Source organism: Aethalodelphis obliquidens, unplaced genomic scaffold (assembly GCF_003676395.1).
Source record: "Aethalodelphis obliquidens isolate GAN/ISIS:26980383/991018 unplaced genomic scaffold, ASM367639v1 scaffold8, whole genome shotgun sequence".
NCBI classification, from domain to species: domain Eukaryota; kingdom Metazoa; phylum Chordata; class Mammalia; order Artiodactyla; family Delphinidae; genus Aethalodelphis; species Aethalodelphis obliquidens.
Window position 1 is genome coordinate 43,975,282 of NW_020837952.1, and position 17,461 is coordinate 43,992,742.

The 17,461-nt window shown below is 39.0% G+C and overlaps 1 protein-coding gene across 1 annotated transcript in view; it reads left to right on the forward strand.

The window, feature by feature from the left end:
- NR1H4 (nuclear receptor subfamily 1 group H member 4) overlaps window positions 1-17,461 on the forward strand; it is a 51,261-nt gene that overhangs the window by 21,433 nt on the left and 12,367 nt on the right. Inside the window, exons 4-7 of the mRNA XM_027107316.1 lie at window positions 9,941-10,081; window positions 12,024-12,157; window positions 13,656-13,754; window positions 14,080-14,179. Of these exons, the coding sequence (XP_026963117.1) occupies window positions 9,941-10,081; window positions 12,024-12,157; window positions 13,656-13,754; window positions 14,080-14,179 (474 nt within the window). The remainder of the gene's footprint in view (window positions 1-9,940; window positions 10,082-12,023; window positions 12,158-13,655; window positions 13,755-14,079; window positions 14,180-17,461) is intronic.

Consider the following 17,461-nt stretch of genomic DNA (forward strand, 5'->3'; position numbering starts at 1 on the left):
TAATAATAAAGATGAGGAGGAGGAAGGTGAGATGATGGCAATGTGATGATGATAGACAGAGAAATAGCATACATCAAGTGATTATTTTGTGCAGGCTTTATCAGGAGACTTTACGTGTGCTAACTCATTTCATCTTCAAGAAAACCCTTTGAGGTAGATTTAAATAAGGTAATGTGTGTAAAGCGATTATCATAGTCTTTGCCAGTAGGAAACCCTCAATAAATGTCTGCTATTATTACTATTATGATTGGGTTGTCATGAAGAAAAAAATGAGACATTTGTGGGGTTTTTTTGTTGTTGTGGTTCTTTTATTTTTTTTAAGTTTCCTTTTGTTTTTTCACAACTCACACACACACACTGTATTTTATTTTTACAAGAGATAAATAAACTGACACCAAGCATTGTAAATGGATGACCACAACAAAAGCAATGATGATTGCAATTACCAAACACGAAACACACTCACGCTATGTCATAATATTGACATTCAGTCCAGTAATCCACCACTGTAACAGCTTCTTTACTTTGCAGTGAAAATTGATTTGTATATTTTTGCCTCTGAGTCCTTGTGGGATTTTTTTTTTATTCAAACAGAAAGTCACAAAAATTATAATCATCCTCAACAGTTCACTCAGTCCCATGTAATTAATTTTTTTTTCATCTTGATCTTTTGTTAGCACTTTTACGAATTCATCAGTTTTCCATTAGAGTTCTGAAAATGCTTATTCATTCACTTCAGCAGTATAGTCGGTTACCAGAAACCTGTACTTGTCAGAGTCTTTTCCATGAATTCCTTGAAGATGAAACCCTTTTGTAGGAACATTTTTGTGAAAGCGTCAGAGTACACCCAGAACTGTCTCTAAATGACAAACGACTTAAAAATGACCACGGTTAAAGATTTGATGAAAGTTCATAATAATGCAATTGACAAGGAAATTTAGTTATTTCTGAGATATACATTTTAAAGTAATAACTAGAATTATGACTTATAATATTATACCAGAACATATAAGATTTTTAGAAATTTCATGTGATATCTGAAACATTTATATTAACATATTTCCATATAAATAACCCAAAGAAAGTTTAGTATTAGTTGTTTTTTGTTTGTTTGTTTGTTTTTTTATACTGAAGGTTCTTATTAGTCATCAATTTTATACACATCAGTGTATACATGTCTGTGCCAATCGCCCAATTCAGCATACCACCATCCCCACCCCACTGTGGTTTTCCTCTCTTGGTGTCCATACGTTTGTTCTCTACATCTGTGTCTCAACTTCTGCCCTGCAAACCAGTTCATCTGTACCATTTTTCTAGGTTCCACATACATGCCTTAATATACGATATTTGTTTTTCTCTTTCTGATTTACTTCACTCTGTATGACAGTCTCTATATCCATCCACATCTCAACAAATGACTCAATTTCGTTCCTTTTTATGGCTGAGTAATATTCCATTGTATATATGTACCACCTCTTCTTTATCCATTCGTCTGTCAATGGGCATTTAGGTTGCTTCCATGACCTGGCTATTATAAATAGTGCTGCAATGAACATTGGGGTGCATGTGTCTTTTTGAATTATGGTTTTCTCTGGGTATATGCCCAGTAGTGGGATTGCTGGATCATATGGTAATTCTATTTTTAGTTTTTTAAGGAACCTCCATACTGTTCTCCATAGTGGCTGTATCAATTTACATTCCCACCAACAGTGCAAGAGGGATCCCTTTTCTCCACACCCTCTCCAGCATTTGTTGTTTGCAGATTTTGTGGTGATGGCCATTCTGACTGGAGTGAGGTGATACCTCATTGTAGCATTTCTCTAATAATTAGTGATGTTGAGCAGCTTTTCATGTGCCTCTTGGCCATCTGTATGTCTTCTTTGGAGAAATGTCTATTTAGGTCTTCTGCCCAGTTTTGGATTGGGTTGTTTGTTTCTTTAATATTGAGCTGCATGAGCTGTTTGTATATTTTGGAGATTAATCCTTTGTCCGTTGATTCATTTGTGAATAGAGACATTGTTTTTAAAACCTCCAGCTCTGTACCTGGCACACCTTGAGTGCTCATAAAACATTCGCTATTGTTGTTTTGTTGATGAATTCCTATTATTTTATCATCGTTATTCTTCTCTTCATCCAGCCCCCTTAATTTGGATCATACACTATTTTCAAAACTATCTCTCTTCCTATTAGTTAACTAATTAAGCCTCTAGCTGCTGGGAGTTTGAATTAATTAATTCAATTTTTTTCAGTAAATATTATTAAGTACCAACTATATGCCAGCCGCTATTCTAAGCCTACGCGATACAGTGGTGAACAAAACAAAATTCCTGCTCTCACTTTCACCATTTTAAAGCAAAGTAGGAAAACAGTTTACATAATTGAGCTAAAACAGAAAAAAAGAGAAACCAGTAAAACAAACAAACAAACAAGATTAAAAATACAAAAGCAATAAAATGGTATCTAAAAGAACAAATAGAAAAAGGAAACGATAGAAGGGTGATTTCCAATGAATAAAATTGATATATCAAATAAATACAGAGCAATGATATAAGACAAACTGAAGACAATAGAAATTAGATTTAAATAAGAAAAAATATTTAAACTAAATATATAAGCAATATATAAATAGGAAAGTAGTGACTAGAGGCCACTAGTCAGTATAAGCCTCCAGCTCCTGGGAGTTTGCCTACCTGGGAGTTTAAACAGCTGTTAAGGGCCTGAAAAGCCCAACCCCTGCAGATGTTACCCTTGCCCTCAGTCTCCCAAGGATACCCAGTAGGGGTGAGGGTGTCCACGGATTTTTGTTTTCAACTCCTTTAGACAACTTCGTCACTTGAACATTTTGTCAAAGCAATGAGTACATGTCATTCAAAAGTCAAACGGTAGAAAATCCCCTGCACAACCATTTCTGCCCCAAGTCCTGTTCCCCAGAGGCAACCACTGATAACCACTAGTGGTTTTGTGTTTTTGTGTTTTGCATTTTGTTGTTTGATCATTTGGATAGGCTTTATTTCCACAGAACCATCTCCCCTCCTTACAAACACAGAATTAAAGATATAGAGAAGGCATACAATTTTTAAAATAATATTCCTTTATTATGCTTTTCATATCCATGGAATTAGTAGTAATGGCTCTCTTTTATTTCTGATACTAGTAATTTGTGTCTTCTCTCTTTTTCTTGGTTAGCCTTGCTAGATATTTTTCAATTTTATTGATCTTTTCGGAGAACCAGCTTTGGTTGCATTGATTTTCTCTGTTGTATTCCTATTTTCTTTTTTTTTTTGTGGTACGTGGGCCTCTCACTGTCATGGCCTCTCCCGTTGCGGAGCACAGGCTCCGGATGCGCAGGCTCAGCGGCCATGGCTCACGGGCCCAGCCACTCCGCGGCATGTGGGATCTTCCCGGACCGGGGCACAAACCCGTGTCCCCTGCATCGGCAGGCGGACTCTCAACCACTGCGCCACCAGGGAAGCCCTGTATTCCTATTTTCAATTTCACTGATCCTGCTCTAACTTTTATTGCTTCTCCTCTTCAGCTTACTTTGGATTTAATTTGCTCTCTTTTCTAGTTTCCTAAGGTGGAAGTTTAGATTATTGGATTTTATGTATTTCTTTTCTAATGTATTCAGTTAATGCTATGAATTTTTCCTCTGAGTACTGCTTTTGCTACATCCCACAAATTTTGATGAGTTGTATTTTCATTTTCATTTAGTTCATTTCTACGTTTTTCCTTTGATAGCCACCTCCGTATTTTAGATGTACTTTATGTGTAGCATTTCAGAAACACTTTGTTACTGAAACAGGTAGGACTAAGTGTAAGACATATCATATTTCTATATTTCTGTAATCAAATTTAATCTTTCCCAGGCTCATAATCCCCCTGGCTGGTGAGAAATTCCACTTGGGATATATTTGGGGATGCTCTTTTCCCCAGGAACATGCACAAATCTCAGGGGTCTTACACAGGGGGGAATATTTTGGTATTAGTTGATATGCTCCTTGTTCACCTTTGAATTGATCCCTTGAGAGTGGACAACTCAGCCACCTTTTGACATGGGTATTTTATCTCAGGGTTTCCAAGGTCATGTTATTAGTATCTTCCTGTCCTCATCTCAGAGCTATCCCATTAGAGATTTGTCACCTCTCTAGAGGCTCTTTATGGGTGCTGGTCCAATACTCAGAGAACCTGTGAGACTCATCCCATTCTCAGGCTCTGGTGAAGTTCCCCAAACCTTTTTCCAGCTAAGCTGCCTCTGCTCCCCCAACTCTAAAAGCGTTGACCTCCGCCTCCATCATCTTTGATATGATGCAGTGCAACCCTTTCAATGAGGGGTTGAAAACAAAAGCCCTATCCGAGAGTTATCTTTATCTAGAGGTAAACAACTTCAGCTTTTGTCTTAGCAAGTGAGCATAAAAAGATGGCTACCCTCTTGGGATGGGATAGAAAAGCAAAAGACAACAAAACAGCACCCCCAAACCCCAAAACAATAGGACCAAGTATAAATCACACATGAGTCACTTGATAAATCATCCTTTACATTAAAATTCCTAAAATTGTTGAAAAATACACATTTATGGACTCAGACAAACTGGGGAAAATAATGATTCTCAGTTATGGGCTGGACAGTTTCCACTGGAGACTCTTTATTTCATTTATCCTTATAGTGGCTCCTTGAGATAGTATTATCATCTCCTTTTTCCAAATAAAAATACCAACACTCAGAAATTCGCCCAGATCTCACAGCTATGAAAGAATGCAGTAGAACTGGTACTCAAATCTGCAGGACTCCTTTGTTTGTTTGTTTGTTTTGCGGTACGTGGGCCTCTCACTGTTGTGGCCTCTCCCATTGCAGAGCAACAGGCTCTGGACGCGCAGGCTCAGCGGCCATGGCTCACGGGCGCAGCCGCTCTGCGGCACGTGGAATCTTCGCGGACCGGGGCACGAACCCGTGTCCCCTGCATCGGCAGGCGGACTCTCTACCACTGCGCCACCAGGGAAGCCCAGACTATGTTATTTTAATGAACTTTTATTTCACAGTATTTTTTTTTTTTCCAGAGGGAGTATAGAAGTTTTACGAATGCCCTTTGACTACTAGGTTGTTTGTTGATTTGCCTACTTTGGAGTGACATTAGGCAACTTCCAAAAGTAATTCAAAGTCAGTTCTTTTTAAACCTATTTAAGAAAAAAAAATTAGAAATTATAGTGATAAAAGTAAGTGTTGGAAAATCAGGGAGACATTTTTTTGTGGCTCCCTAACAGATAAAGGGGGAAAAAAACCTTAAAAGCAACATTAACAAGAACTAAATAGTCAAGAATAATTTTTATCGACTGCATCTCAAAAGTTTGAGAGTTTGCTTTTTCAAAAACAACGACCTAAAACAGCTCCTGCCAGGCGATCAGGAGTCTATTACTGAGTTCTAAAAATTTCAGCAAACAACTCAAAGAGAGGAATTGAGCTCCTAAAGCCTAAGAAACTGTGTGATGGAGACCAAAGCTTACCTGGTTCAGTATTGGCAGCTGTTCTGTCTAGTTTGTGCTACTTTGCAGTTTTCTACCAGTGAGACAGAGGTGGAGCAGACATCTGGAGTGGGGAGGGAGAACAGGATGTTTCTGAAGAAGCTTTGGAGATAGGGATGAAACTGTGGAGCACTTCACCTGCAAAATGGGATTTGGGGAGATTAATGTCAAAAGACAATTTTTAAGAATGTAATCTCCTAACTAGAAGGACAGCATAATATAGTGGTTAAGAGCATAGAGTACGGAACTGAGCCTATCAGCGTTCAAATCTGAGCTCTACCATTTACTATCTGTAGGACCTTGAGCAAATGACTTAATTTCTGTGTAACTCAGTCTCCTTACCTATAAGAGAGAGATAAGACTAGGTCTACCTCATAGGATTGTTATTAGTGTTAAGTGAAACGCCATATGCAAAGTGTTTAAAAGTGCCTGCTACAGAATAAGTCCTGTACAAGTCGGTGGTGGAGTCCTTTTTATTCTATGGTCTGCTGAGGCAGAACTAAAAGCTGACTTTCTTTAGGCCGTATTGGATGTTAACATAACTAATTCCTCAGTCCTATGTGTCTGTTGCTGTTTAAAAAGTCAGGAGACCCTTAGAGGTTGAAACATCAACCAACATCTTATTGATTTCAAAGTAATGTGTGGCCTACTGTCAGTCCCTGGAGTCCAGTATGTGCATGTGCGTCTGTGTGGGCATGTATGTAAGTATGAGTTGGGAGTAGGGTATGGTATGGGTTCTATCTGTATAAAGAAGCAGAAAAGCAGGATGTCCAATATTCTGCGTAACTGAGGGATCCATTTTACCATCCTATAGCTTATTCGCCTGCCACCCCAGGAAGCCCCCTAGCGCTACACACTCCCCTGAGGGCAATGCCAGCCCTGTCTATTCATCTTCCTTTACCGGGGAGCCTCTGTTCCTCAGTGAATTTCCTTTCCATTCATTTTCATATGACTTTTCTGATATGGGCATTGTTGAATATGCACAAGATAGAGGCAGAGGTATGTGTACGGATTGAAAGTATAAATACGGTATATGTAGCCTTATTTAAATGATAGAATGATAACATTGTGTTGCCACCTCAGAGTGAAAGCTAATTAATTCAGCTATTGAGATGATAATGATTCCTTTCTCAGTTAATACCAGAGCAAAAAAACCCTGCAGAATTGTCCTAGCACTGTTCCTTTGACTCATCCTGGAATAAGGAATTTTATTTCAATTCATTATTGAGCTATCAATATCTATCATGGTTTTAGAGGGAATTGTGCCTGGGAGGGGCAGAAAATTAGTGGGAAGATTGACTCAAGTAAGCTAAAGTGGTCATTGAGATCAATCATTTGGTATCAGGAAAAAGTTCTTTTTTCTTTTCTTTTCTTTCTTTCTTTCTTTGTCTGTAGTTTCTTTTGAATTACACGATGTGGTGTTTGCACTCCCAATATCAACACTGATCTGAAGCACAGTCTTTTTTTAGACTCTATGTGGTTGGATTTGACATTTAGGAAAATGGTAATGCCATTCCTACTGAAAGTTATACCAGCTCACAAATTCAAAAGCAAGTCTATGACTTTTTTAACCTTGACATCTCTAACTTTTTCTTCAGCTTGTTTTCATATTGAGTTAGTTTTCAAGTCCTGAATGTTCCTCTGTTTCCTGCCCCCCCACTCCCCGCCCCATATAGGTCAGGCATCAGTCACCCTCTGGCCGTAACAGCCTCTTGCCTCCAGTCTCCGATCTCCCTGTCCCACCTTTCTTGACCTTGCCCCAAGGAGTCTTCCCAACACGCAGGTTAGGTTAGACCCTCCCCTGCCAAAACCCTTTAAAGGCTTCTCTCTCTCTCTACTTGATATAAAGATTCAACTTCTTTGCTTGGAATTCAACGGCATTTAACCATATTCTGTCCCACTACATGCCCTCATCCAGCTCCCACTAATTCTCCCCACACTCTACCCTCCCATCAAGATGGATTATCTACCCTTCCTTGGAATTTCCATAACTCCGTGCACTTGCTCATTTCCCAGACTGTCCTTCCTCCCTCAAAGTCCATGTTTCAAAATCCTACTTATTATCTGGGGTCCAGCTCAAATTCTACTTCCTTCATGAGGTCTTCTGTGGTTCCCCCTACTTGGAATTAATCAGGGCCATTCCCAGCCCATATAATGCCTTTTCCTCGAGACACTAGACTTTTAGCTGATGGGAAATTGTCATATTATACTTATTTTACTAGGACAATTTTTATTGCCTTCTGCTTGGAAAATTGTCATAACAGATGTGCAGATCTCCAAGTCTGTGATGGAATTGCTGTCTCCCTTTAATGTGGCACGTCCTTCACAAGCATCTAGTGTGGCCATGAAATGATCACTTTTTCATCTACCTTCCAATAATGTATTACTTAATTGGCTATCCTGTCACTCTGCATTTTTATTGTGTTGTGATTTTACTGCTTTGTCTTCCCCCTAAGTTGGAAGCTCTGAGGGACAAGGAATGTTTTCTTCATCTTGGTGTCTCCCTTGCATTCTCTGATGCAGCTTTCAGATAGTAGGTATTTAAGATTAAGTTATTCTACTCTCTTGTGATGCAAGGGGGGCAATTATAACATAGTGGTTAAGAGCGTGGGCTTTGGTGCATGACTGCCTGGATTTAAATCTTTTTAGTCCAATTATTAACCATGTTATCATGGCCAAAATATTTAACCTCTCTGTACCGTTTTTTTCATCTGTAACATGGGGACACATAATATTATCTTCATCATAACATTGATATGGAGATTAAATAACTAAATGCAGGTGAAGTGGTTAGAACAACAGAGAGTGGGTGCTTAGTAAATGTCAGCTATTATTCCAACAGGCTGTTAAAATAGGAAGGACACTGCTGTCTCAATTTTGGCAAAGGCGTGAAGACAATAGATGCTACATTCCAAAGTGAGCCCATCTTGCAGTGGGTAGTTAAGAACTAGTTAAATACCTCGCTTACTCTGAAGGTATGAAGTGAGCAGGAGTTGGAAGTTAGAGAGTGATCTTTAAAGCTTTTGGAACATGTGATTAGTGTGCTAGGAATCCCACATTCCCATTGCAAAGGGGTGGGGTGGGGTGTGGCTGTCTGCCCCTGGGGGCCACTGCTGGAAAGTATGGGACTTTTGTGAGAATTAGAAAAAGGTGTCCCCTTCTCCAGATAAAATCTGTACACTAAGGAGGCCCTGCTGCCCCAGGCCCAATGGAAGGGTCTTCAACAGGATCACTCAAGGAGATTGACATGTATTCCCTGCAGCTGAGGGACACTGAAGATCGGCGTCTGACTTTCACCTGAGAAGTTGAAAGGGCAAGAGGGTGGGTGGCTGACTGCTCATAGGTAGGTGGAAGCAATTTTCTCTGAGTTTGTTGGAGCAGAGAAAACTGGCATGGGGTTGAGTCCATGGAGTGGAGGGACCTCAGAAGAAAGAGGATGCAGGTGAATTGCCGAATTCCAAGAGGCTGAAGAATGAGATGCAAGCCATGGGCTAGAAGAGAGACATATTTGCCCTCAACAAGGAACTGCAGAGGAAAATATCCCAGTGATGGGAGGAGTTCTCAAAAGAACCCAAACCAAGGGAGAAAGAGTCAGTTTCCAAAACTTGCTAGATACAAACCAGCTTCTAACAACACCAGGCAAGTAAGCTCTTTCCTGTCACTTCTTCCCCTGCCTCCCCCAGCCCAATCCTTATTCACCACTCCACCTCGACTCCAGAAGTGTCAGGAACCATGGTCATCCAGGTTTATGGGTGGAGGAGGAAGAGGAGAAGCAGAAAGGAGGCCAGTCAGTCCCCTCCCCACCTCCAGGCAGCTGAACTGTAGCGGCTGTAGCTGTGGCTGCATGCTCTCTGGGGAGATGTTTATTTTAAAGCAAGGTTGGCATGTTTATTATTATACCAAGCTGCGTATATTAAGTACTGAATTGAAACCTCAATGCTCACTTCCGAGTCTGACCTCTGTATCCAGAACTGATCATTCAGTCAGCCTCTCTGCCTCAGCACAGCCCAGGAACACGGAATTTCGCTAGTTTGGTTGTTTGCCTCCCTTTGTTCTCAACCAACCCGTAAACTGTAAGAGGGCAGTGATAACTTATTCACCCCTGTACCACCAGCACCTAGAGCTCATTAGTACATAATGGTCTCCCAGTAAAGATACACTAATGAAAGTAATCTGTCTTTTAAAACAAACCAAGATTTTTCCAAAGAGAGGCTATAATTCAAATGTGTCTTTATTTTTGAGAAATAAATCATTAACAACAGCAGCCGTCTGGACCGTGCAGCACAGCCAAAAGTACATTTGTCACCGATATGGTCAAGGATGGCCTGAGTGCCCCACGGGGGTTCATGAGAAAAATGCTGTGGCATCTCTCAATCCAGGTGTGTGGTTTGGAGCCTCTTACTTCTTTCCGTTTCTTCCCCAGGTTTCTTCAGGAGAAGCATTACCAAAAATGCCGTGTACAAGTGTAAAAACGGGGGCAACTGTGTGATGGACATGTACATGCGAAGGAAGTGCCAAGAGTGTCGACTAAGGAAATGCAAAGAGATGGGAATGTTGGCTGAATGTATGTATACAGGTATTCGCAACAAGCAATTAAATTCCACTAAAAATCTCTTAAGGAGGCAGATGTCAGGTAACTCACATGATTGGAATTGTACGTCACATATTAAAGCAGAGACTTGCTAAGCTGTCTAAGTTCTTGAAAAGGGTAATGAACCACTGAAATTGTCGAAACTGTCATTTAAAGAGCATCTTATGCACCTGAAAGAAACAGCTGTGTTTTGGTGTCCATTGTTGCCATGAATTATACGTGAAGTGAAATGGCATTAACATACAGTCAAAGTAACATGTTTTAATAAGCTACAAAGAATGACAGCCTAAATGTTTCCTCCAAATATGATTTAATATCCTTCTTATTTATTGTTTAATCAGCATAAAAATTCACAGTTGTGGGAAAAATTAAGAATGTTCTATAAGGTGTAACTGCCTCTGAATTGTCTAAATAGAGTTTTAAACCTAGTCATTTTATTAAGACTCCTTTTTCTCTTAGTGCAGCTTTGAACCAATTTGTATAGGTTTACACAGGAAATTACTCCGAGTTTTAATATAATTCTGTCCTTCAATCAGATAAAGAGACACTGTATTAACTGCTGGCTTTGTGAGAAACCATAATCTTCATCAAAATTTGGAATGCATGCTCGTACATAACATATTAATTTTTCATTCTGCAAATTCTACAGACCACTCAGATTCTGAGATATGTCCTATTCCTGCTCAAAACACAAATAAACAAACAAACATCACCAAGGGGATGATAACACTCAGAGAGGGAATGCCACATGAAATAAAAGCCTTTGGAAGGTGACTCCAGTTCTATTGTTCCCCAACTGCAGGCAACTGGGATGGACCCAAAGAAATAACGCGTGCAGGAGGGGGGTAAAAATAGGTCAGTGTAAATAATCCAGCTCTGGATGGATGAAAATTTTATAGTGCCCGATCACAATCTCTTCTTAGCGTATATGAAACAAGAGACTGCGGTAGGGGCTGTGGCTGGAATCCAATCTTGCAGTGGAAACACTTACTTCGATCCTGGGTGGTTCATGTTCCTCATCACTTAAATATGAACCTGTTCCAGCAAAGTCCTGAGGACATTTTTCATGACTCTACCTACAAGAGTCTATAATGTTATTTGTGAAAACACAAACTTATCTAGTAACAGATATAAGAGCTTTTGTATGATCCTATAAAGTAAATGCCCTGGACAAAGAAACTCTTGGAACTTCATTTCGTTAACATTGAGAGAATAAGGAAGTTAAATAGGAACATGGGAGGTTGTTCTTCATTATTTTACTAGTTCTGTTTAAGTGTAAATTTATGGTGATATTGTATGATTATTCAAAAGAAAATTTCAAAGTCCCCTGGAGATATTTTCATCTGTAACTATATTCTTAATAATTTATACAGTTCTGAAAATTAACAGGACTTTAAAATTTTTCCCTAAAGGATGTTGACATCATTTTCCTCAACACATTTACTTTTGTGTTTAATGTGAAATTGGATCTACTTCTTACAGTACAGTTATGTAAACATCGATGGAAAACAATATTAATCCTATGTTTTGAAACACTAGCTTTCAAGGCCCCCTAGGCCAGGAAGAGGGTGAGTGTCATTCACCTTTTTTATTGAGTACCTTACATTTGTACAATGCTCTGGTGTTACAAATTCTTTGCAGAAAGCTCATTTTAAAAAATGACCTAATGATATTTAATCTACAGATAACTCTGTGGGTTAAGTATTATTCTCATTTTACCAAGGAAGAAACTCAGGCTCACAGGAGATACATTTCTTGTTCAAGACCAAGTCTTAAACTGTCAGTAGGGCCAGAATTAGCTCTGTGCTAAATGGCGAAGGAGACCTTTTGAGCTGACCACACCTCAGCTGCCTTGGGACCACAAACCCAACAGGACTTTCCTTGGATGGCGAAGACTCTCTGTTTATGTTTTCAGGCTTGTTAACCGACATTCAGTGTAAATCTAAAAGACTGAGGAAAAACGTGAAGCAGCACGCAGATCAGACCATTAATGAAGACGGTGAAGGACGTGACTTGCGGCAAGTGACCTCGACAACTAAGTCATGCAGGGTAATGACGGGCCAGCGTGTCCACCATAGCCGGCGGCCACTGAGCTTCTAGGATGTTGTGACTTGGGCGGGGAGCTTTCACACCAGGGCCACAGCCACAAGCAGAATTTCATTTCAAGTGTGCATCAAGAGCTTTTTAGTCAAGAGAGTAATACATGCTTCCATGTAAAAATTCAAAGGATAGCAGTTACGTAAACATGGATGAAGTAAAATCAGTGAAATTTCTCCATCTCCCTGATCCTATTCTCCTCCTGCTTCCCAGAGGTAACCGGTGGGAATGGTTCGGGCTTTAAAACGAGTGTCGATGACATTTCTTTCCCTGTCAGTGAGAAGGGAGGCTGAGACTGGAAAGGATGTGGACTCAATAGGGGTCTGTGGATTAGTCCTTATCGAGGGGTAAAACAGGGTGAATACACATCTGTGGGTCAATAGAGAAAGGCCCTTCTCCCTGAGGTCACAAATTACTCAAGAAATCCTTTGCGTGACTCAGGACAAAATAGAGGAACAGCATCTTGGATGCTTAGCCAAACATGCTGTGATAGTTCACAGAACATTTGGAGGAACTTTAATTTGCCATTAGTTGCAAAACCTATAATCCATGATTGATTAAGTCACACTCTTCTCAATATTTATTATACTACTGACAAAGAAAATTTCACCCAAGTTTAGTTTTGCAAATATGTTATTTTGTGTTCATTTCAGAAAAAATAATCTTACGTAAAAAGTACAGTTGACCTTTGAACAACTTGGGGGGGTATTTAGGGATGTCCACCCTCGGGCAGTCGAAAATCCACATATAATTTCACAGTCTGGCCCTCCCGTAACCTCAGTTCTGCCCCTGTGAATTCAACCAACCACAGATTCTGTAGTGCAGTAGAACATGTGTAGTAAAAGAAATCTGTGTATAAGTGGACCCATGCAGTTCAAACCTTGTGTTGTTCAAGGGTCAGCTGTATTACTTTGTCATAGTGCTTCACCAATAACACTTTGGTAAAGGAAGCAACAAGTCGACACTATTATTCACACTCATCAAAAGATGCTAATCAGGGGGAAAGAGGTGTTTGTGGTCTGAATTGTCCAGATTGATGACTTACTACTTTGGGGGTTGGCAACAGTTCTGTAAAGGGCCAGATATTTTAGGCCTGGCCACATGGTCTCTATGAGAACTACTCAACTCTGCTATGGTAGTAGGCCTGACAGGCTTCATATCCTGCTTATTATTTATTCACAAGAAATACATGAAAGGATTATTTTGTTATCCCTGTTTCATAGATAGGAAAATTACCCACTTGGGACACATTTAGTGAAATGTGATGTGGCTTGCCCAAGGAACTAGAGAAAGCAATTACACATTATAACAGAGTGCATGCACAGTTTCTGCCATATTTAGGGCTTTTTTCAACAATTTCTGCTAGTGGTTTACTCCAGATGAGAGTACACATGGGAAACATGCCTTATAACCAGCTTCCCTGACACCTTTCATTTTTTTGCCAGTGTAGGAGAAAACTGAGCTCACCCCAGATCAACAGAATCTTCTTCATTATATTATGGATTCATACAGCAAGCAGAGGATGCCTCAGGAAATAACAAATAAAATTGTATGTACAATATCTGAGGATTCATGGGTTTAAAGTTAATATTTTCTGGAGCTTTTACTACCTTGGGGGTCAAATTTATATATGAATATGTTAGTTAAAATGATTAGGGCTTAGAGTTTAAGTTGTACATTTAAACTTTTTGCAGCATTAAACAAAGAGTAAGAAGTCTCATACCTAGCTTGGTAATAGTAATTGTTCTCCAAGGATCTGAAAAATTTGAGCTGGGTCTTAAAATTTATTATCTAAATAGGGTTCTATAGTATAACAATATTATATGGATTTCTCCTTCTATCTACTTATCATTTGCTTTTTTCTTAAAATTTAGTTAAAAGAAGAATTCAGTGCAGAAGAAAATTTTCTCATTTTAACTGAAATGGCTACCAGTCATGTACAGATTCTCGTAGAATTCACAAAAAAACTTCCAGGTATTTTTACATGTAGTTACTTTTCTACTACACTGTACAATATTCTTGTGACATTGAGAGGCAGTCTGTTCATCGTAAAAAGGGAATAATGCCACATCCGCTTTATAACTTTTTATTTATCTACTTATTTTTAAAATTCTATTTATTTATTTATTTAATTTTTGGCTGCGTTGGGTCTTCGTTACCGTGCGCGGGCTTTCTCTAGCTGTGGTGGTCCTGGGCTACTCTTCCGTGCGGTGCACGGGCTTCTCATTGCAGTGGCTTCTTTTGTTGTGGAGCAAGGGCTCTAGGCACGTGGACTTCAGTAGTTGTGGCGCACAGGTTTAGTTGCTCCGTGGCATGTGGGATCTTCCCTGACCAGGAACCCTTGAACCCGTGTCCCCTGCATTGGCAGGCGGATTCTTAACCACTGCGCCACCGGGGAAGTCCCCCACATCTGCTTTAAATTAATGTGTCTAATTACTATAGACATGAAATATTAGAGCCAGATGGGATATTTTAAATTATAATAATTCTCCAAATTGATAGATTAAAAAATTGAGACTTTCCAAAGTTGTCATTCATCCATTTATTCATTTAATAAGCATTTTTTGAAATGTACTCTATGCTAAGTACCTAGCAATTACCATCAAGGAGAGTGATTAAAGGCTAAAATTTTAAAGAACCCCAAAAAACCATGTATACAAAGTGCTGTTGAACAGAGAGAAAATGATTCCTAATTGTATCTGAGAAAGACAGGGAGGATTCAGAAAGAATCATATTTGAGTGTAAAAGAAAAAATGGTTTTTCCCAGTGGTATGAAAGAGAAGGGGCATTGCAAGTCGAGAGATCTGCTTGTGAAAAGGTAATGAGGCATGACCAAGAATAGGATTATTAGAAATGGAAGAGAAGATTCAGTGTAGCTATAGAATAATGTCTGTGGTGGGCTCCTTGGCTAGACATAAGGCAAGTTGGTACCAGACTGATAAGGATGCCCTGGATGGTAAGAAGTTTTTGGTGGCTTTTTTTTTTTTTCTTTTTGAGAGGAACATAATGAGATTTATGTTATAGATATATGGATTTATTGGGTTTGTGTAAGATGGATTTGAATGAGGACGGACTGCAGGCAGGGAGGATCAGTTAGTATGCTACTGCACCAGTCCAGGTAGAGGGCTTGAAATAAAGCAATAGCAGTGGGAGAGAGAAGAGGAAACAAAACGAAGAGAGACTCAAAGATTGGTAGGGCTTGATGAACAAGTGTATGAATGGGATGAGGGAGAGGGACTTATCCATAGTCATTTAGATGGTGCCAGTACAGAATGTGGAATTCAAGGTTCTTGTCTCCCAGTGCCACTCCTCCCCCATTCTTTCAGCCACATTATCAATGCTCTATAAGGCAATAGGTTTAAGTTGTTTCAGTGTTTTTAAAATATTTTAGTACATTAGAATCCATGGTCTAGTAGAGTATAATAAATATCTTGCATAGCAGCATAACACTGTAATATTAAATTACAGAAGGTGACTTCTGATGTAGGATTTTAATTAGACAGTTTAATTTGCTTTCTTTTGTCAGCATTATGCTATTATTTTATTAAATGTGTCATGGATAGACATAAGCTTATATAAAAGTCATAAGATGTGGGGAGAAAGTTCTTGTTATCATTGAAACATTAATATTCTCTCATTTATTTATTAACAATGAAAGAGAAACTTAATTGTTATATGCTAATTTGGCTGAAGGCAATCATGATTAAAAAAAGATTACACGAGAGTGATAACTGTGGGGGGAGAACTGGGAAAGGGAGAATATGATGTTCTTGGTTGTTTATGGGAAAGGGTTTTCAGTTCAAATGGTCAGTTGGTATTGAATCAGGAAATAACTGAAGGCGAAAAAGTATCTTATTCATAAGAAGGTAACTTATCTGAAAGCAATGGCAATATCTTACACACTTCTTCATTTCCAGTGCCTAACCTATTTCCTGAGGGAGAGAAAGAGTGCAATTAATGCATGTTTAACGAGTAAAGTAGAAGGAAAAAAATTTTAATGCAGCAGGAAATAAAAGGCAAGAAAACCTTGAGAAAGAAAAAAATGTCTTTTAACAATAATTATAGAAATGACAACATTATTATATATAGTAATAATAGTGATATATAATACCAGTAGGAAAGGGTGTTTTGTGAAAGACCCAGCTGAGTCACTCCTTTCAGCAGTTCATTGAGCATAACCTGTGCCAGGCACTGTCCAGGGTGCTGGAGACTCAGCATGGCTCCTGCCCTCAAAGGAGCTCTTAGGTTCTCTAAGGTAGTGACTTTTTGAAGAGTCATAAAAAAAGACTCAAGTTCTCAGAACAGGGGAAGGTTATTCATTATCAACAGGAAAAGAGATGGTCAATGCAGAGCTGATACTTAAAGAAGATGTTCTGCTGCTCTCATTGATCAGGCATTTGTGACACTGAGGTGAAAATGCGACTTAGGACTGATTTAAGTTTCTAGGTTATATTTTAGGAAGAGAAACAAATGGGCATACCTTCTAAGAGAGTGATTCAGAATCTTGGGTAGAGGGAGACAGGGAGTATAGATTGAAAAAGCCTGTTCTTTACTCTCACGATCTGATTTTACACTTGGGGAAAAATGCAAATTATAGAAAGGGACTTAAATATTTGCTTATCAACATAGGGGTTGAATTTGGAAGATCAATGGACTTTGATAAAAAGTCCTACCAGATACTGCTGAACTGAATGAATAAGCATTTTCAGAACTCAAATGAAAAACTGATGAATTCATAAAAGTGCTAACAAAAGATCAAGATAAAAAATTAATTACATGGGACTGAGTGAACTGATGAGGATGATTATAATTTTTGTGACTTTCTGTTTGAATTAAAAAAAAAAAAGTCCTACCGGAGACCTTTCCAAACATCCTTAAAATCATGCCTCAGAGAGCTGGACCATCTCGGAAGGCAGGCTCAGCAGGCAGGAAAAGAAGGACATTTTCACCCCATTTTTAAAGTTTTGTATACAAAAACTCCAAATAGATTGGTACCCATTGTAAGTAATTCAGTCATGCAATTCAAACAATGCAGAAATTTATGGACCAGAAAGTTAAAGTCCCCTTCACAGCCATCCGTATCATCTTTATTATAGGCAACTATTGACAGAAGTCTGGTTTGATTTCTTTCATATATTTTAATCTATACACACATACACATACATAGATTGTTGTTTTTAAACATGTAAGTGAGATTATATAGTACATATTTGTTTTGGGGTATCGTTCTTTCTTTAACATCTTCCCATATATGTA